The 21,589-nt window shown below is 41.9% G+C and overlaps 1 protein-coding gene across 1 annotated transcript in view; it reads right to left on the reverse strand.

Annotated features, from left to right (window-relative positions):
* GPR158 (G protein-coupled receptor 158) overlaps window positions 1-21,589 on the reverse strand; it is a 548,344-nt gene that overhangs the window by 292,917 nt on the left and 233,838 nt on the right. The window contains exon 4 of the mRNA XM_055428550.2: window positions 11,645-13,558. Coding sequence (XP_055284525.2) covers window positions 11,645-12,546 — 902 coding nt within the window. The 5' untranslated portion in view covers window positions 12,547-13,558. The remainder of the gene's footprint in view (window positions 1-11,644; window positions 13,559-21,589) is intronic.

Raw genomic sequence — 21,589 nt, forward strand, 5'->3', positions numbered from 1 at the left:
TTTCCACCCTGAAACCTCTGTGCACTTTAGAATGGAAAGACAGATCTATTCTCAGTTTATAAGTGGGGTTTTATTCTCGCTGTCCTAGGCATTTCCCCACAGTTTGAGTGAAATACTTTACCAGATGGTGTAGGAAAGATTTTGATAATCCTTACCACACCTATTCTGAAAATAAAAGTTTCTGCAGCTTCTGGCCCCATGTTTTGTATATTTCACATATATTACATGTTTTAGTATAGCTTGTCTTGTTTAACAAAATTATTATGAAGACAAATAGCAATCTAATTGATATGCAGAAGTAAGGTCTTGGTTTTTTTTTTGTTTCTTCATAGGCATATTTTGCTGCATCTTGATAACTTATAGATGATAATAGAACTTTGTAGTTGGAGAGACCATGGAGTTTAATTTCCCATTTTCTAATATCCCAGTTCATCAAATATAAGATGCCATTAATCATAAGATGCATTATTACATTCTGTACCACTAAAAGAAAGTTTCTGTCAATGGAAAATGACATGCCCATGCCCTCAATCATAAGACACATCTCAATTTGAGTGACATCAGAATGTAGAAAAGGTACATCTTAGACTTGATGAAAATACATTATGCTGCAGTACCTTTTCCTCTTTCTGAGAGAAAAGCCATGTGTTGTGTTAGCTTAAGAAATCTTTCCACAATAACACAATAAAGCATATACACAATGGATAGAACACATAAATGGTGAGAAAACTAGGGTAAGAAAGTAAACTAAAATCTTACATAATTCTAAGTTCCCTTTTAGTTTATAAGCAAGCTGGGAACTTTGCTAATTGAACAAGATCTCTAGATATAAATGAGGTAAAGTTATAAAAGATATTACATTAAAAAGTAACTGGATGTCAATTAATTATAAGTATCAATTAACTGTAATAGAGACTGCCTTCTTTAATTAAAAGTAAATAGGGATTTTGGGGAAAAATTATCTTGGGGTCAGATCACATTTAAGCTAATCTCTGTTTTCTCTAAATTCTACCTATAATGAAGGTAATAAAACTAAATGAACCCTGTGATTGCTTTGAGGCAATGTAACATCCTTTGGTCAGTCATGGTTCATATATTAAGTTTAGTGTTGTAGAAAATGGGGTGGGCTGGGCAAGGGGGTACCTGAGAAAGACTTTTGGTCAAGAACATTAATTTTTCCTAAACTAAGGAAGTATTTTATAGAACAGCCTATCCACCTAAATCTTTACATAGGTCAAGTGTTAGGAAGAAAGACTGACCAGATGAGTAACTGCCCAGTCAAAATAGAAATTACATCTAGAAAATGATTCTTGCTAAAAGCTGAAAAATAATATTTAAGGCTAAAAGACCAGCAAAATAAGTCAATGTATATGCCATAGCTGTGCTGGGCAAGGGCCTAATGATGCTATTAGCTGCACAGTCTCCCAAGCTTAGCCCCAAGACCAGTGAACTGCCTGTTTGCACATAGTGGCCATCAAGCTGCCAAAGCTATCAAAATTCCAATGCATTATTTTAGTAATTGCAATTACTTAAGATGGCGAAGGAATAGGACCCAGCCTAGTCTAGCTCAGTGAAACTATGAGCCATGCCGTGTAGGGCCGCCCAAAATAGATGGGTCATGGTAGAGAGTTCTGACAAAATGTGGTCCACTGGAGAAGGGAATGGCAAACCACTTCAGTATTCTTGCCTTGAGAACCCCATGAAGAGTATGAAAAGGCAAAAAGGTATGACACTGAAAGATGAACTCCCCAGGTCAGTAGGTGCCCAATATACTACTGGAGATCAGTGGAGAAATAACTCCAGAAAGAATAAAGAGATGGAGCCAAAGCAAAACGAACACCCAGTTGTGGATGTAATGGGTGATGGAAGTAAGGTCCGATGCTGTAAAGAGTAATATTGCATAGGAACCTGGAATGTTAGGTCCATGAGTCAAGGCAAATTGGGAGTGGTCAAATAGGAGATAGCAAGAGTGAATATCGACATTTTAGGAATCAGTGAACTAAAATGGACTTTAATAGGTGAATTTAACTCAGATGACCATTATTTCTACTACTCTGGGCAAGAATCCCTTAGAAGAAATGGAGTAGCCATCATAGTCAACAAAAGAGTCCGAAATGCAGTACTTGGATGCACTCTCAAAAACAACAGAATGATCTCTGTTCGTTTCCAACGCAAACCATTCAATATCACAGTAATCCAAGTCTATGTCCTGACCAGTAATTCTGAAGAAGCTGAAGTTGAATAGTTCTATGAAGACCTACAAGACCTTCTAGAAGTAACACCCAAAAAAGATGCCCTGTTCATTATAAGGGACTGGAATGCAAAAGTAGGAAGGAAGACAAGACATACCTGGAGTAACAGGCAAATTTGGCCTTGGAGTAGAAAACGAAGCAGGTCAAAGGCTAACAGAGTTTTGACAAGAGAATGCACTGGTCATAGCAAACACCCTCTTCCAAAAACACAAGAGAAGACTCTACACAGAGACATCACCAGATGATCAATACCGAAATCAGATTGATTATATTCTTTACAGCCAAAGATGGAGAAGCTCTATACAGTCAGCAAAAACAAGACCAGGAGCTGACTGTGGCTCAGATCATGAACTCCTTATTGCCAAATTCAGACTAAAATGAAGAAAGTAGGGAAAACCACTAGACCATTCAGGTATTACCTAAATCAAATCCCTTATGATTATACAGTGGAAGTGACAAATAGATTCAAGGGATTAGATCTGTTAGAGTGCCTGAAGAACTATGGACAGAGGTTCATGACATTGTACAGGTGGCAGTGATCAAGACCATTCCCAAGAAAAAGAAATGCAAAAAGGCAAAATGGTTGTTTGACGAAGCTTTACAAATAGCTGAGAAAAGAAGAGAAGCGAAAGGCAAAGGAGAAAAGGAAAGATATACCTTTTTGAATGCAGAGTTCCAAAGAACACAAGGAGAGATAAGAAAACCTTTGTCAGTGATCAGTGCAAAGAAATAGAGGAAAACAATAGAATGGGAAAGACTAGAGATCTCTTCTAGAAAATTAGAGATACGAAGGGAACACTTCATACAAAGATGAACACAATAAAGGACAGAAATGGTATGAACCTAACAGAAGCAGAAGATGTTAAGAAGAGGTGGCAAGAATACACAGAAGAACTATACAGAAAAGATTTTCATGACCCAGATAACCATGATTGTGTGATCACTCACCTAGAGCCAGACATCCTGGAATGCAAAGTCAAGTGGGCCTTAGGAAGCATCACTACAAACAAAGCTAGTGGAAGTAATGGAATTCCAGTTGAGCTATTTCAAATCCTAAAAGATGATGCTGTGAAAGTGCTGCACTCAATATGTCAGCAAATCTGGAAAACTCAGCAGTGGTCACAGGACTGGAAAAGGTCAGTTTTCATTCCAATCCCAAAGAAAGGCAATGGCAAACAATGTTCAAACTACCACACAATTGCACTCATCTCATACACCAGCAAAGTAATGCTCAAAATTCTCCAAGCCAGGCTTCAACAGTACATGAACCTTGAACTTCCAGATGTTCAAGCGGGAATTCGAAAAGGCAGAGGAACCAGAGATCAAATTGCCAACATCCACTGGATCGTTGAAAAAGCAAGAGAGTTCCAGAAAAACATATACTTTTGCTTTATGGACTACACCAAAGCCTTTGACTATGTGGATCACAACAAACTGTGGAAAACTCTTCAAGAGATTGGAATACCAGATCACCTGACTTGCCTTCTGAGAAATCTGTATGCCAGTCAAGAAGCAACAGTTAGAACTGGACATGGAACCACAGACTGGTTCCAAATCAGGAAAGGAGTACATCAAGGCTGTATATTGTCACCCTGCTTATTTAACTTATATGCAGAGTACATCATGTGAAATGCCAGGCTGGATGAAGCACAAGCTGGAATCAAGATTGCCAGGAGAAATATCAATAAACTCAGATACATAGATGACACCACCCTTATGGCAGAAAGCAAAGAACTAAAGAGCCTCTGGATGAAAGTGAAAGAGGAGAGTGAAAAAGTTGGCTTAAGGCTCAACATTCAGGAAACTAAGATCATGGCATCTGGTCTCATCACTTCATGGCAGATAAATGGGGAAACAATAGAAACAATGAGAGACTTTATTTTGGGGGGCTCCAAAATCACTGCAGATGGTGACTGCAGCCATGAAATTAAAAGATGCTTGCTCCTTGGAAGAAAAGCCTAGATCAACCTAGATAGCATATTAGAAAGCAGAGACATCACTTTGCCAACAAAGGTCCATCTAGTCAACAGTATGGTTTTTCTAGTAGTCATGTATGGATGTGAGAGTTGGACTATAAAGAAAGCTGAGCGCAGAAGAATTGATGCTTTTGAACTGTGGTGTTGAAGACTCTTGAGAGTCCCTTGGTCTTCAAGGAGATCCAACCAGTCCATCCTAAAGGAAATCAGTCCTGAATATTCATTAGAAGGACTGATGCTGAAGCAGAAACTCCAGTACTTTGGAGTTTCTCCCATACTGCCTGATGTGAAGAACTGACTCATTGGAAAAGACCCTGGTGCTGGGGAAGATTGAAGGCGGGAGGAGAAGGGGACGACAGAGGATGAGATGGTTGGATGGCATCACCGACACGATGGACATGAGTTTGAGCAAGCTCTGGGAGTTGGTGATGGACAGGGAAGCCTGGCGTGCTGTAGTCCATGGGGTCGCAAAGAGTCAGACACGACTGAGCAACCATACTGAACTGAACTGATTTTAGTAATTCTGTTTAAATAACTCTGAACATCAATCCAGAACTGAAGAGAGAAAACAAACAAGGCCCTAATGCTTTTGTACCAACCAAGTACGAAATAACACCAACAATATACTTCTTGACATCCCTTTGCATTACAGTATAATCATAAAACAGTGCGTTTTAGAAAAGGGTAGCCTTAAAGTTCTGAATGGTGATCAACAAACTGATGCTTTCATGAAGTTGAAAGTAAAATTTGACCTATCTAGCATTTGAGGCTGTAAAATCAGTCTTGTGAGAGCATTAGTTCTCTCCCCAGAAGGTAGGCCTAAACTATTGTCATTTATTTAAGTCTTGGAAGTCCCATTTCTGCTTCCAAATGCGTATGCTAAAAAGTGGCACGATAATGCTGAACGACACTAAATAGCCTTCTTTGAAGTTTTAACACCAACTACAAAGGGAAAATCAAAGGTTGTTTTTAAAAGAAAGTAAGGAGCTTCAGGATGCCTCAACATTGATTACTTGGAGAGAAATTACCCCCATATACTGAGGCCCTTCGTTTAGAAATCTGTGCAACAGCTTCTTGTTGACTTTAAGTAAATTTCAGGGGATCTTTCAACATCTAGAAACTCAGATCATATTTATTCTTATTTTGAATGGAATTCTCATTTCCCTTAACATATATATATTTAATTCAGTGTACAATGAGAGGGCCTTCTTTAAATATCCTATTAGCAAATCACCATGATAAAGTCAAACACTGAACATATGTGAACATGATCTGCATTTAAATGAGCATACAATAACTGGTTTCAGTATTACAATCAAAACTTCAAGGGTTAAAGTGACATATTTACATATATACAAAATCATAGATGTCTAGATTATAAGAGAATCCCAGGGACGGGGGAGTCTGATGGGCTTCCGTCTGTGGGGTCACACAGAGTCGGACACGACTGAAGTGACTTAGCAGCAGCAGCAGCAGATTATAAGAAACCCAACAGGTCACCTAGTACAGCCCCGTTTAATTTACTGAAGAAGAATCAATTAGAAAGGCAACTGCTGATAACTAATAAGGACCTACAGTATAGCACAGGGAGCTCACTCAGTACTCAGTAATGGTATATATGGGAAAATAATCAAAGAGAGACTGGATGTATGTATATGTATAACTGGTTCACTTTGCTCTACACCTGAAATTAACACAACATTGTAAATCAACTACAATAAAAATTTAAAAAAGAAAAGACAACTGCTGCCCATGGTAATACAATAGTCAAGGATGTGGTCCTTGCCTGGGGCCAAAATCTCCTGCCTCCAAGGTCAGTATTTCCACCATGATCAACTGTAATTAAAAGCCTTCACAATAATTAGGACTGAAACTAAACCATTATATAATTATAAATCACTATAAATCATGTGAGTTCAATACAACTAAAATAAGAAAGTATTCAGCTGAGGAGGGTATTTAGGAAGACAGAAGCTATGATACAAAATGTTTCCTGAACTTTCTGTGGGATGATGGTTCTTCATTTAGTCTTTACAGAATCCCAAAGGAGATACACTTCACTATTCACAGTTTAAAGACTGAAACTCAAAAGCCTCAATAACAGAAGTCCATCGAAAAACTCTTTGATCTACTACTGAGGTAGACAGCTCTGTGCTGTTCCTGTAGGTAACCCTTTTCACCACTACCAGGACCCACAAGAGACAGGATATGTGTGGCCTAGAGCAAGATGGTCATTTCTCTTGCCCTATTTTGTTCCAAGCAGAGATGGGTACCAAAATCTCTGATGGAGCTGTGTGGGCATATGTCTGTGAAGAAAAGAAAGTAAAGTAACCCCTCAGGAGTCAGTAACTCGGTGACAACAATGTTCAAATAGCATTTCCACACTGTTATGGAAACATTCAGATCTAACATTCACTTGGCGTCCTCTTCTTCTGCATGCTACTCCCCCATCAGTCATCATTTCCACAGGGTACTGCGTTTATGTGTATGAACGCTGTTTCCAAAGCCTCCTTATCACCCATTGGATAGGTAGTTTCAAAATTCACAGGACAAGGAGTTACAAAGGTATATACGGATGTCATCAAGTCTGTTTCCTCACTTAGTTGTGTAGAAACTGATTTCCAGACAGGTAGTACAGCCAGTCTGAGACAAAGCTGGGACTTGAGGCAAAGTTCTCACTCAAGTCTAATACTCTTCTCCCTATGCAACATTCTTGATTATACAATTGGCCAAAAAGAACAAGTGTCTATCATGTCTTTGGCCAAATATATTAATTATTTCAAGCCAATATCATGTTTTTAACAGCAAGTTGAAAGTAAAATTGGTAATCAAGAGCCTGGGATAGTAGAAAGACAATACAAGCCTCATAGCTAGATAGGTCCAAGTTTGATTTAACCTCTTTAATTTACTAACTGGCTGCCTTGGGTAAGTTGCTCAGCTTTTCTGAAGTTGTAACTACAGGAATATTGTTGTTTAGTCACCAAGTTATGTCCAACTCTTTGTAGCTCTGTGGACTGTAGCCCAACAGGGTGGCTCTCTCCATGGGATTTCCCAGGCAAGAATACCATTTCATTCTCCAGGGGATCTTCCCGAGCCAAGATTGAACCTGCATCTCCTGCATTGGTGGGCGGACTCTTTACCTCTGAGCTATGAGGGAAGCCTACCTGAAAATATTAAGAATTAAATGCAGTAGGATATTTATAAAGTATCTGATCCATAGTAGATGTCAATATATTGGTTCCCAGTCATTCTAACTCACCCTAAAAGAGCTATATCACTCTTAACAAATTCTTTTAGCCCTTTGGGTCTCAATTTCCTCCATTGTACAGTGAGAAGAGGGGAAAAAAAGCAAATGAATTCCAAAATCCCTTACAACTCATCAAGTATGAATTAATTCCCAAAGCTTCCTTTACCTTAATTTAAATTCAGCCAACACTAGGTACCTTATATTCATCCTTGGCAATGTTTCTGTGATCTCAAAGATGTGGGATCCAACTCCATAGTACTTTAAGTTCCACACAGAAAAATTACTACACAAAACCAAAGGACTTAACTTTAAAGAAAACTCTGCAAGGACATCACAAACCTATGTGATAAATAAATATAATTTAGGGTATATCTTAAGTTGTTACTCTTCTTTTCTCTCTTTTTATTTGCTGGGATAGAAGATGAGAACTTAAGTGTTGATACTATAAGCCTGTAACGATAGACTTAGGACCCATTTAGGTAAAGGAATTAATGTCATTTTGGGGGTAAGAGAAAAGGAAGAGGAATAAACTTCTCTTCCCATGTGAGTCTTATGCTAGACCTTAAAATTTAAGAAATTTGTGTCATTCTGAAGCAGAGGGGAATAAAATTTATTTTGACAGGTGTTTTACAGTGATAGGCATTAATATAAGAAGATAGTTGACCATGTTCTCCACAGTGCTTTTGAATTTCATGTTTCAGATTTACATTCTCTATAAATAATGTATAATTTAAATGCTTGAGTCTTAAAAGCAAGACCTGGGGAAATGTTAACTGAAATTAAATGAAAACCTTAACTGCAAAGTTTCTCCTCCTTTTCTCTTCCATGAGGAAAGCGTTATCAGTAGATCTTTTTGTTGTTGCTGTTGTTATCGAGAAGGCATTTTGCACATATTGGCTTGGCCAAAAAGTTTGTTAACACTGTATGGAAAACCCCAAACGAACAGTTTGGCCAACCCAATAACACTCTATAGGTTCAAAATATATTTAAAATAATGATTAGGTCTCCCAGTCATGGTTTCCCAAAAATTCATTTGGTGTTTATCCTGTTACCATACCTGTACAATATTATTCACTTATAAAATTTTAGAACACACATCTTAGATGATAAAACAACAATAGAATCAAAAACTTTTGCCTTTTATTAGTATGAAGAGACAGAAAAGGCCCATTGAAATTTTCTGAAATGTGTGAAATACTGTAATTTTTTAAAATCAAGAGCTGTGTTATATGGGCTAAATTTTTGGTTCTAAAAGGTGACAGAAAGTAAACTATGTTCCTCAATATAAGTTGTGTGCAGAAGTCCAGAGAGGTCCATATACTTTAGGCATGCTGCTAAGTCACTTCAGTCGTGTCCAACTCTGCGTGACCCCATAGACAGAAGCCCACCAGGCTCCCCCGTCCCTGGGATTCTCCAGGCAAGAACAATGGAGTGGGTTGCCATTTCCTTCTCCAATGTGTGAAAGTGAAAAGTGAAAGTGAAGTCGCTCAGCCACGTCAGACTCGCAGCGACCCCATGGACTGCAACCCACCAGGCTCCCCCATCCATGGGATTTTCTAGGCAAGAGTACTGGAGTGGCTTGCCATTGCCTTCTCCGTACTTTAGGCATATATATACATATACATATATAGCAAGCATAGTGTGAACCAGAGGCAAGAAGGCCTAGATCCTGTTTCTGCTGTTGTTAAAAATTTGATATGTGATTTTTGGACAAGTTACTTCACCTTTCTTATCTGTTTCTCTATGAAACAGGAGGGACCATCTGATCTCTCCAAGATTTCTTCCAGTTTCTATAAGCTGTGTGAATCCTCGATACGGTACCTAAGTGGCACTGGACACGCGGCAAAAGTTCTCACAGGAGAGCACTTACTCTGCTCTTCATGCATGCTGCTAAGAGGAGCCAGATTCTGTAGAGAGCCAGACACTAAATGGCCTGGCTTTGTGCCTTGGCTAAAGAACACCATCAGTGACTATGAAGGCACTTAAAGAGACTCAGCCAGAGGAAACAGACTATTTTCTGAACATAGTCCAAAAACTCGGTAAGGTCATGTGAACCCTCACGACCGCAGACCCCTTGTGTCCTCAGCCTTTTATCTTGACTGGCAGAAAGGCCTGAGTTCATTTAGACAACATATGCTTTCTGAGCCTTATGAGAAACAGTTCTGAGAATAAATGGACTCATCCCCAGTCCCACATCTGATCCTTGAAAATACATATATTTTTATGCATCAGCTACAATATTCGTAGCACTCCTAGGACACCTTCATGAGACAGAGTTTAGCACAGTGATTAAAAGTATGAAATGAGCTCAAATCCTGCCTCTGCTACTATTTAACTGCTGCATGATCTTGGGAAAGAAGCTTCAGGTTCTGTTTTTATAAAATCAGGAAACTAATAAAACCTAACTCATAGGGTTGTTGTGAGGATTAATCAAGATAATACATGCAAAGCAGAGCACAGAGCCTAGTATAGAGTATAGATTAGTAAGATGGGTGGATGGATGGATAATATAGATAGATACATGGATACATAGATGGATCTTCCAATCCTGGGAGCTGGGACTCTCTGAAAAGGCTTATGTGAAGGCCGAAAGCAATTTTTTGGCAGTGAATGGCATCGGCTGATCTTTCCTCTTCTGAGCAAGCAATATGGAAAATACTCAAACCTGGGATCAGCTCTGACTAATAGGATCCTACAGAAATTAGGAGGAAATAAGATTATCCTTAAAGGAGGAAAGAGTTATGCTGGTTTAAGACAAGATCCTTGAAAGAGAGAAACACAAACATTTCACATGGTCATACAATATCAGAGAAAAGGGGTTATTTTTCATTCATGTCATCTCAAGTGTTGCCAGCATTAACAGCTACAGAATTTTATAACTGGCTATCTCCCTAGAGACTGTCTATCGCTAGTTTACCTCCCTTACTTGATAAATAAGTAGCTGAGGGCCAGAGAGATTAAGCAGATTTCTTGAGGTCATTCAGCAGTGAATGACAGTGCCAAGACAAGTAAGTGTTCTGACTCCTCCCAATCACCCACCCAGTACTTCCCCTGGTATCTTTCACCAGGTTATCATTCTTTTATGTGTCAGCAGGGCATTAAAACACATACAGGTGCCTCAGTTTTGCCGTTTCCCAAAAAGTACAGAAGCAACCTTTACCCCCAAAACCTTCTTCCCATTGGGAATGGGGAAGGGTCCCAGTTAATCTATGGACCTCTCCCAGGCCCTCTTTGGAGTTTCTATCCTGTTCCTCATGTTCACTCTTAAGGGCTACTTCTAAAGTTCTTCACCCCAAAGATCAGGCACATCCCAGGGCACAAATTACCCCCCTGCTAATTTGCACATTCTCATTTTCTCACAAATGCAGAACTACAGAATTATTAAGTCTCCTCTGAGTTCCCTGACTGAATTCAATGAGAACTGATCCCTCCCTCCCTAGGCTAATTCAATCAGGTTCATTTATAAAGGGCGTGCAGGTGAAGAGCCAGAGAACCCTTAGGTGTGCCTAAACAAGAGGAAGAGTGGACCAGGGAATGGGAGATGGATTAGGGGAAGGAGGGAGATGAGTAGAAGGAGCACACAGAGCAAATTGCGAAGTCTGGATCTGGGCGACAGCTATGCTGCTGAAACTGACTCACCGCTGAGGGTACAGAACTGCCGGCGGGATTGTCTGTTTTCATCATGCGCTCTGGTAACTGACTAACAACAGACTGACGCCCCAAACTGCACACGTAGGAGGAAGCAGGCGGAGGCTATCCCGAAGTTGCAGAAAAAAACGAACTCTTTTCCTGCTCCCTTCTCTACTCTCATTAGATGTTCTCCAGTCTGCGCCTGGCTAGCATGCCCTGAGCGCGCCAGGTTTCTGTGCATCACCCCTGACGGGGAGCTCCCCTGCCTGCTCTCCCAAGCGTTAGAGAGAAACAGGGCATCTCCCCAAGCAGGGAAACTGATTTGAGAGAAAAGCTTTCGCTGAGCGTCCGAAGCCGATAAACGCGGGGCGCTTCTTGTCCCTAAGCATTTGCGGCTGCGTGGGGTGTCCCTCAGCCCGGGTCTGGGCTTTAAGGGTGGGAGGCGTAAGGGTCACAGCCAAGTGTTCCTTCTCCACACTCACAGCCACCCGCGAAACCGGAAGGAAGGTTTTGCCTTTTATCTTTTTTCCCCTCCCTACCTGAATTCCGGGACCAGGTTAGGCTGCAACCCGTAGAAAGCAGCGGAGAGAGTGACCAACCACCCAGGCTTGTAACTGCCATTCTCGCACTCCAGATAAGGCGGAGACCACTTGACATGGCTCTTGTCCCCGCTCAGCCCGTCCCTGCGCCGCCAGCTATGGCCCAGGCCCCGTGGCCCCTGATTGGAGCCGCGACGGTGTAAGTGAGTCCTCCACTTGCGCCGGAGGCCGTGGAACCACTCGGTCTCCAGCGTGGCGTTGGCCAGGTGGTGTGCAGAGGAGGACAGGTCCTGGAGCAGGATGCGACTCTCCTCGCGCGTGGCCTGGAGGAAGACCTGCGGGGCTGGGGCGGACAGCGACTCGGTGCTGAAGGTGATGGCCGCCCGGGAGATGCTGGGTTCACCCTCTAGGAGGCTCCGCACCAGCGCTTGGTACCACTCCAAGTCGTCCTGCAAGTTCTGCTCCCGCGACTTATTGCTCTGCAGCATCATGTTGAGGAAGTTGGTGGCGTGTGTCAGCGTGTCCAGCGCCCCGTGCAATGAGGGGTGGGAACTGGCTAGGGCAGGCGACTTCCCCGGCAGGCCCGCCAACTCGTAGCGGCTGGAGCAGTTGGCTCGCTTCAGCTTGTGGGAGTCCCCGGTGTAGAGGTAGGAGGCCACGTCCATGGGCACCTCCTCGGCGAGTTTCTGCGCCAAGATGGTGCCGTCGGTGGAGCGGCTCCAGGGAGCAGAGGGGTCTGAGGCAGAGGCTCGAGCCGGCTGCTGGGCGTGCTGCTTCGCCCTCAGGGTCCTCTCTCGAGGGGAATCCGGCCGACTTGGAGCTTCGCGGCTGGCGCCAAGAGCTCCCAATCCGAAATGAACGAGCAGAAGGCAGAAGAGGAAGGGGTAAGCCATGACTCCCATCTGCCTCGCAGAGCGGAGAGGAGGCAACGGGAGGAGTCACTTTTTAAATTGTAGTCGTCAGTCTGTCAGCAGTAAGACTTTTGCTAGGGGTCTTCCCCCTTCTCCAACAGGCATCCAGTCCAAAAGGACTTTAAAATAGGGATGTTCCGAAATATGCTAGGCTGACTAAGCTACCGTCACAGGAAATCAAATCACCTGTGGCAACGCCGGCTGCTCCCGCTCCACAATGGGTCGGCTCAGGATTACGCACCTCGCAGCCTTGAACCGAACAGGTTACATCCCCTTTCGCAGCCGGCAGCTATAGTTAGCCTGCTTACGTCTTTCCTTCCACCGCCGCTCTCATTGAGATGTGTTCAAGAGCTGCTGCTGCTGCTGCTGCCGCCGCGGCCGCCGAAGACGCTGCTCCATCATCTCACCCGTGGCAGGTCGTTCCCGCCTCCTGGCTCTGGCTCCTCCTCGTTCGCTTCGCCCGGAGACGCGGAGCGCGCGCTCACGGACCGGCACCGCGAGCGCAGGGGCGAGTCCCAGAGAGCGAGGATTTCTCTTAAGACGTTTGTCTCTCCGGAGCCAAGAGGGCTAGGAAGCTGGTTAATTGGAGTCTTTAGGTTTGGTCACAAACCACACTCCTGCCTCTCCCTGCTCTCGGGAGGAAAGCCGGTTTAAAGAGGCAGCTTGGCCGCAACCAAACCCTTGTAGGGCGGCTTCAATTTGTCTTGTTCTCTGTTTGGTCGGCTCCTCTGTCAATCAGCCGAGTACCATTTGTTCGGCTGGGGCGGGAGCTGTCCAGTGCTGAACCCGAGGCGGAACGGAGGAGGCAGCGGCGCGGGATGCAGCAGTCCTTTCACCCACTCGCGTTCCCTGATGACTCGAGAGCGTGAAGGGTTGGGGGTGGGTGGCATGGAGTAAAGGGAGAAGCAGAGCTTGGGTGGCTCAGAGAGAAGGAAACTTGGACGTACTGAGGAGGAGGGTGTTGGCGTCTTGCATACTTCGTTAAATCAGTCTTTTCTTTTGCCTGGAAAAGAGGGAGAAAGTAGTTTTCATTTGTGACGTATATCGGAGGGGAGGGATGTAGGATGAAGACGTGTCCTCCCGAGCATCTGCTCATTTTAGACAAATGATCAAATCCTCCTCCTTGTTGTCGGTTAAAGAAATTATTAAACCCTACTTGCCAAGGTCTTGGTTGTAAGGGAGTAATGGAGACATCTACTGGTTGAATTTTAAGAAAAAAAAAATGCCATCTAAGGAAGGTTTGCTTGAAAGGGATGAAGGGGAACCTGTGGAAATGTAAACAGAGAATGTGCCAAAGGGCGAGGATAGGGGCAGGATGCAGACTGTGAGAGAATGAGGATGAGTCAGTCTGTGAGTGGGAAGGAGAGCCATTCTGACTGGGAGTTCCTGAAATTAATGAAGGCAAGAACCAAGACATCTGATTCACCATCGATTGGGATGTCCCACTTGAAGAAAGAAGAGCAGAATAACTATGCTAGCACCAAAAAAAAAAAAAAAATGATTGGAAAATCCCTTAACACAGTTGAATTGTTTTATTTGAAGCTTTAACCGGGTCTTCTGACATTTTCATTCAAAAATACTATTTAGTACTGGATATGTAGTGTCTTATGCACCTCCATCTTCCATATACGCCTCCATTTTCAAATTTCCCAAGAAAGACACAATATAGAAAGTCTCAAAATCATTTCAATTCCCAACTTTTAAAAAGCCACCTATGGCATTCTAAGATAGCATGGCTTAGACTTGTTTTATCATTTCATTCTCCTTATTGAGAAAATATCAAAGGATGAAAATTTAAGCTCCAAAGAGCAAAAGATTGCCTGCATTGGTCACTGTAGTATCTTGACCACCTAGAATACACAGATGCCTGGTGCTAATTGGTAAACTAATGAATGAACCAGAAGATCATGATGAGGAAGCTAATTATTTTTAAGTCTGTCTCCTTCTCTAAGAAGAGATGTGTGCCTGATGTGTCAGTGGTGATGGCTTTTGGAATAAGACATAGCAGCCAGTTTTTGAAACTGCAGTGTTGGGTCTCCAAGAGAACTTTTATAACTTTGCAAAGAATGGTTATTGGATTTGTGTTTGTTCACAAGTAGAGTTCATGTTCATATCCTACTTGTTTTGATTTAGCTTTGCAAAGTATACTCCTTTGCTAAATAAAGGTCAACCAGCTTAATCATCTGATATAGGGCATATGGCAATAATAATGTGATTTTCTGTTTGTTTATTAGAATATACAATATGATTTTCTATTTGTTTGAAGACTGAAGTGTCATTTCCTCATTAATTTATTTTTTATAAAACCTATATGATTTATTAACAATTCTTTAAAATTTGCTAGTATTACATTTGAAAAGGAAGGTATAATTTTATTAATAGGTCCCTCTATAAGCAATTCAGTGACTCGGTGTAATTGAAAGAGCTGGGTTCTGATCCCAGTATTATTTCAAGCAATATATATGGCAACTAGCAAGATATTTAAAGTTTCTGTGTCTTGGAACATAAGTTGTATGTGAGCCTCATGCTTGGACATTGAGAGAGTACCAAAATTGCACCTGAGCCTCTCTCCAGGAGTGCTAGTCCTTCTCTTCGTGCATGTCTAACAAGATTGGAGCAAGCTATGAGAGGCGCCTGCAATTTTGTCATAACCTTTAGGGGGTCACTTTCCATCTACATTGTCAAACAACAGAGGTGAACTAATTAGGTTTAGAATAGCACCATCCAATAGAAATATAATGCTTGTCACAGATCAACATATATCATCTTAAGTGTTCCAGTAGCACATTTTAAGAGAAAAAGGTGAAATAAAATATAATATTTTGTTTAGTCCAGTATATCCAAATTTCATTTTGATAAGTAAACAATATAGCAGTTATTAATGAGGTAGTCTACATTTTTGTACTAAATCCTCAGAATACAATATGTATTTTACACTCTCAGCATATGGCACTTCAAACTAGCTACATTTCAATTGCTCAATAACCACGTGTGGCCAGAGGCTACCATAGAATACAGGCTCTGGAAGATAGCACATTATGGTCTAGAATGATCTAGAAAACCTAGGTTCACTCACAATAAGGTGCTATGGTCCAAATGGTCTAGGAGGTCTGGTCCATTTACAAGTCCAGAGTGAAAGTGACTAACTGACTAGGTAGACAACCCTATGTCTGTGTTATTATCCATCACTGAAGGAGATCATCCAAAAGAATTTTTTTATAAGGACCAAGATACAACATAAGCTTATAGCCCTCTAAGCAGACTATGGAATGCCATACCAACTCACAGACATACTCATTCAACAAATGTTGATTGAGTCTCTACTATGTATCAGGCATTGTGCTTAGTACTGGGGCAAACATCTGCATGATAGACACATGGACCTCACAGTCAGGTGTGTTTAGAGAGAGATAATAAGCAAAATTTTAAATTATATATTGTGGTAGGTGCCATGAAGAAATAAATGCTATAAATGTATAAAGAGTGAAGGCTATGGGGTCAAGGATATTCTTATATAAAGAGATTTTTAAAAAAAAAGACTTCTATGAGGAGGTAACAGTTGAGCTGAGATATAACAAATGAGGAGTAATTAACTAGGTAGTAGTTTGGGTGAACTCCGGGAGTTGGTGATGGACAGGGAGGCCTGGCGTGCTGTGATTCATGGGGTCGCGGAGAGTCGGACACGACTGAGCAACTGAACTGAACTGAACTGAGGTGGTAGTGAGCCAACTGAGGGTATGATGAAAAGAAACTTAGCAGGAAAGAGAAATGGGAAAAGATGAATGCATTAAGATGAAGTTCATATATAATATAAAAAGTTCAAGCAATGGAGACAAAAAGAAAGTTGTTTTGTAAGTTAATCAAGTGATCCTGGCATGAATAGCACCTCTGTCCTACCACCAGTTACATGAACATGATTTGTAGAGGAGATAAATATCCATGTGTGGCCTCAAATTAAGAGCTAAGTTATCTAAATGCATATTAATACTGTGTGGGATCTTGACTGTAAACAGAATGTATGCATGACCTGTATGCCCTGTGTGAAAAAGTCCAAACCATTTCATCACAGTTTGAAAAGTCAATCTAATTGCTTTAGAACAGTCCATTTCAAACTGATGAAAAAGCAATATACAATGGAGCTTTGAGTTATTAGTTGTCAGGATATTATCAATTTATCACTGTTATTAAAAGGAAGATGTGATATTAGCATATGTTTAAATGAAATAAAAGTGAAAAAAAAAACCTGCTGAGACCATATTTTATGTGAGCAGTATAAAGTTGTCTTAAAATTTTAAGTGCTGCTTTAAATCATCTAAATCAGCAAGAACTAGGACAGTGTGATTTGGTGAGAGGACACTGGACTGGCAGTTGGCTCTACTTTCCACTTTGCCAATATCTGGTCATGTGATTTTTGACAATTTTTCTCAACCTCTTTGAGCTCTTTTGCTTCATCTGTAATACAAGACTGATGTATTAGATACAGCCACAACTAAAACAGTTTTAGCTGAGTCATGGATAATGGTCCAGGTTTATTTTCCAGGAACTCATCATCCTTGATAGTTTTAGCTTTATAAGGTATATGTTATTTTTAGGTTCAATAATGCTAGGTCTCAGTAAACAAAATGGCACAACCCAAATAAAATTCTTAATAAAGCAAATAAAGCCACAAAGAAGCAGCATAATCTGTCAATATAACACAAAATCAGAAATCCAGTTCTTATTCCCAGTCTTACTGAGATTCTGGATTTCCCTGAGCATATGCTACCCCTGTGCCTCCTGTGCCCATTTGCAAAATGAAGATCATAGTCTTTGTTATCCAAGAGCAGCGGTTTTGAAATTTCTGGATGCAGAATTGTCACTAGAGAATTGTGATCATCGCTCTAGGTTTGGGGAGAAGTTAAAAATCTGCATTTTAATAAGCACCACAGGTGATCTTGATGCAAATGGTCCATGGAGCACATGCTGAGAAATACTGCCTTGAGCCATGGAAAATAACTCTAATATATTAGAAGAGAAGATCTCCTGGTAAACACAAAGCCGTGGTATAAATTGTGAAACATAGCTTGTGGCTGTAAAAAATGAAAATAATACCTATAGAGAGGATCATCATCATCGTCATGATCACCTAAATGTTTACACAGAACTTACAGTCAAGCACTATTCTAAGGTTTTAGCTCATATAGTCTTTATTACCACACTGTGAGTTTGGTACAGCTACCATTTTACAGATGGGAAACAGCAAATGAATTGCCCTAAGAAATACAGCCATCTGGCTCCAGATGTCATAACCTTAATCACTACACCAGTGGTTCTCAAATGTTGATACCCACTAGTTTACCTGGAGAGCTTCCATCAAAGCACAAATTAGTGCCCTAAGCCCCCAAACTGCTGACTCAGTAGGTCTAGAATAGGGCCTGAGAAAAAATTCCCAGGTGATGCTGATACTGCTGGTTCAAGTGATCCCGGGTAGCCTTGGCCTACAGTGGCTTGAAGTAGGACTTCAGCTCCCAGCCAGAGATTGAGGTCGGATCACAGCAGTGAGAGCACCAAATCCTAGCCACTCAACTAGTAGTCAATGACCAGGCCCTGGCTCTTCAGTTTTGCAGAAAAAGAATTCCACAAAGATGGAAATCAGTGAAACTAGTCAAGTATTAGAAGGAAAAAAGAGAACAGTGCCTGGTGATAGACACAAGGGCAGACTCAGAGAGTCACACCCTCCTGGTAGTTTCTTTATGAGATGTTTCTTTAGGTTTCCTTTGGCCAATCATTTTGATTTGCCTGATTCAGAGTCTATATCTGGTATATCCCAGGATCCTTCCATGTATCTGCACACATCTTTTGGCCAAGATGAATTCTACCGAAGAGGCCTATGAGTATTTACTGTCACTTAGCATCACTCCCAGAGAGGGCAGTGGCACCCCACTCCAGTACTCTTGCCTGGAAAATCCTGTGGACTGAGGAGCCTGGTAGGCTGCAGTCCATGGGGTCGCTAAGAGTCAGACACGACTGAACGACTTCACTTTCACTTTTCACTTGCATGCATTGGAGAAGGAAATGGCAACCCACTCCAGTGTTCTTGCCTGGAGAATCCCAGGGATGGTGGAGCCTGGTGGGCTGCCATCTATGGGGTCGCACAGAGTCAGACACGACTGAAGCAACTTAGCAGCAGCAGCATCACTCCCCTTTTGATCTCCAAGGAGTCTTTCTGTGCATGTGTAGTCAGAAGTCTCCTGACTTCGAAAATGAGTAATATGTGGTCTCTTTTATCTGGGCAGGGTTCAGCCTCCTCTCTCAATTGTCCTGCTATTTTCGTCTTGGAGTATCGGTCCACAGAGAACAAACTCTGACTGTTTGTGCCGGGGGTTCATCTATCTCCTGCCTCATGAGGATCATACTTTGAGAACCACTGCTTTGAGCAGTGCTTTTCACCGTTATAATCTTGCTTTTTGGTAACTCTTTTGGTAACACTTTCCCATCCATTTTATATGGAAAAAGGAGAAAGTCAACATTAAGGGATGAAAAGATGCCTGAAATCTACTCAGAAAAAAAAAAAAAAAAAAACTCAGCAGTTTTCTATTTCTAACTTAGAAAGCTTACTCAAGATGTTTATGTTTTTTACTTAGCAGTTTATTCTCATCTGCCTCCGGTTTACCCTTAAAACTCTTACTGCCTGTCAGCATCACTTCTAACAACACTCCTTCCCTTTCCAGAGTCATCTCTGTTTTTCACTGAGAAGTCATGACTTGGACTGTTCTTGCATTCCCAGGGAAGTGCATTTTTAATACCACTAAGAATCACTAGGGCTTTGAACCACGTTGTTAGTTTCCCTTAATCCTCCTGCCCCTATGCACACAAAATGGTTCTGCAAACTAAGCACACCTGATGAACTTCCTGACCACAAGGGAAGAGAACACCAGGAAATGGCATTTATGGAGGAAAACCCTAAGTGTGCTGAGGCCAAGTATTTCCCTCAAACAACTTCCCATGAAGCTGACCCTATATGGAACAGTGCAGGAAAGGATTAATATATTACCTTCACCAAAAAAAAAAAAATTATTCAAAGTCCAGCTCCACTCAATAATTAGTGATCTCCAGTAGAAATTGTATCCATGTATTAGAAATTAGTTCTGTTTCATTCTGCCTAGGCAGACAAAGAGTACTCAGTCTCTTAGTCGTGTCCAACTGTTTGCGACCCCATGGACTGTAGCCCCCCAGGCTCCTCTGTCCATGGGATTCTCTAGGCAAGAATACTGAAGTAAGTTGCCATTCACTTCTCCAGGGGATCTTCCCAACCGAGGGATCACAGCCAGGTCGTCTCCTGCATTGCAGGCAGATTCTTTACCATCTGAACTACCAGGGAAGCCCACCCACTAGAAGGACTATAATACATAAGACAGACAATAACATATGTTGGTGAGGATGTAGAAATCCAGGAGCCTTTGTATACTTCTGGTGAGAGTGTAAAGTGCACAGTCACTCTGGAAACCAGATTAGCAGTTTCTCAAATGAGTCCAGTATAAACTATCATGTGACCCAGCAATTCTACTCCTAGGCATTTGCCCAAGAAAAATGAAAGCTTTATATTCATACAAAGACACTCACATTGTTCACAGCAGCATTACTCACAATAGCCAAAGTCCAGAAACCACTGAAAGATCCACTAACTGGAGAATGCATAGACACAGTGTGGTACAGCCAGGTAGTAGAATCCTGTTCAGCCAAAACAATAAACAATGCCAACACGTGTGATATGTCACAGATAAAACGTTATGCTTAGTAGAAGAAGCTGGACACAGAGACCACATATTGTATTTAGATGAAATGTCCAGAGAAGGCAAATGTATGGAGACAAAAGGGAGTTAGTGGTTGCCTGGGGCTGGAAATAGGAATAAGAATCAGCTTTAAAAAGTCTTGAGGGATCTTACTGAAAGGGGATGAGAACGTTCTAAAGCTGATGATGGTAGCTGTACCACTCAGTTATTTAAAATCAATGAATTTTGCACTAGAAATGGGTGCTATGTAAAATGTACTTCAATAAAGTTTGTTTAAATAAATAAAAAAAAAACTACCAACTCTAGGCATTCTCCACAATTGACTTGATTTTCTAGAATTAGCCTTTAACTCTATTGGTCCCATCACTTAATGGGAAATAGATGGGGAAACAGTGGAAACAGTGTCAGACTTTATTTTGGGGGGCTCCAAAATCACTGCGGATGCTGATTGCAGCCATGAAATGAAAAGACGCTTACGACCAACCTAGATAGTATATTAAAAAGCAGAGACATTTACTTTGCCAACAAAGGTCTGTCTAGTCAAGGCTATGGTTTTCCCAGTGGTCATGTATGGACGTGAGAGTTGGACTGTGAAGAAAGCTGATCGCCGAAGAATTGATGCTTTTGAACTGCGGTGCTGGAGAAGACTCTTGAGAGTCCCTTGGACTGCAAGGAGATCCAGCCAGTCCATTCTAAAGGAGATCAATCCTGGGTGTTCATTGGAAGGACTGATGCTAAAGCTGAAGCTCCAATACTTTGGCCACCTCATGAGACGAGTTGACTCACTGGAAAAAACTCTGATGCTGGGAGGGATTGGGGGTAGGAGGAGAAGGGGACGACAGAGAATGAGATGGCTGGATGGCATCACCGACTCGATGGACATGAGTTTGAGTGAACTCTGGGAGTTGGTGATGGACAGGGAGGCCTGGCTTGCTGTGATTCATGGGGTCGCAAAGAGTCAAGACACAACTGAGCGACTGAACTGAACTGAACTGAAGGGCTTCTCTGGTGGCTCAGACGGTGAAGAATCTGCCTGCAAGGCAGGAGACCTGGGTTTGATCCCTGGGTCCAGAAGATCCCCTGGAGAAGGGAATGGGAACCCATTCCAGTATTCTTGCCTGGAGAATTCCATGGACAGAGGAGCCTAGCAGGCTACAGTCCATGAGGTCGCGAAGAGTCGGACACAACTGAGCAACTAATGCTTTCACTTTTTCACAACTTTCAGAGCCATCCTAGGATCCATTCTACATGGTATGATTTAC

This window comes from Moschus berezovskii, chromosome 15 (assembly GCF_049115385.1).
Source record: "Moschus berezovskii isolate FMDL1 chromosome 15, NW_MosBer_1.0, whole genome shotgun sequence".
Taxonomy (NCBI): Eukaryota; Metazoa; Chordata; class Mammalia; order Artiodactyla; family Moschidae; genus Moschus; species Moschus berezovskii.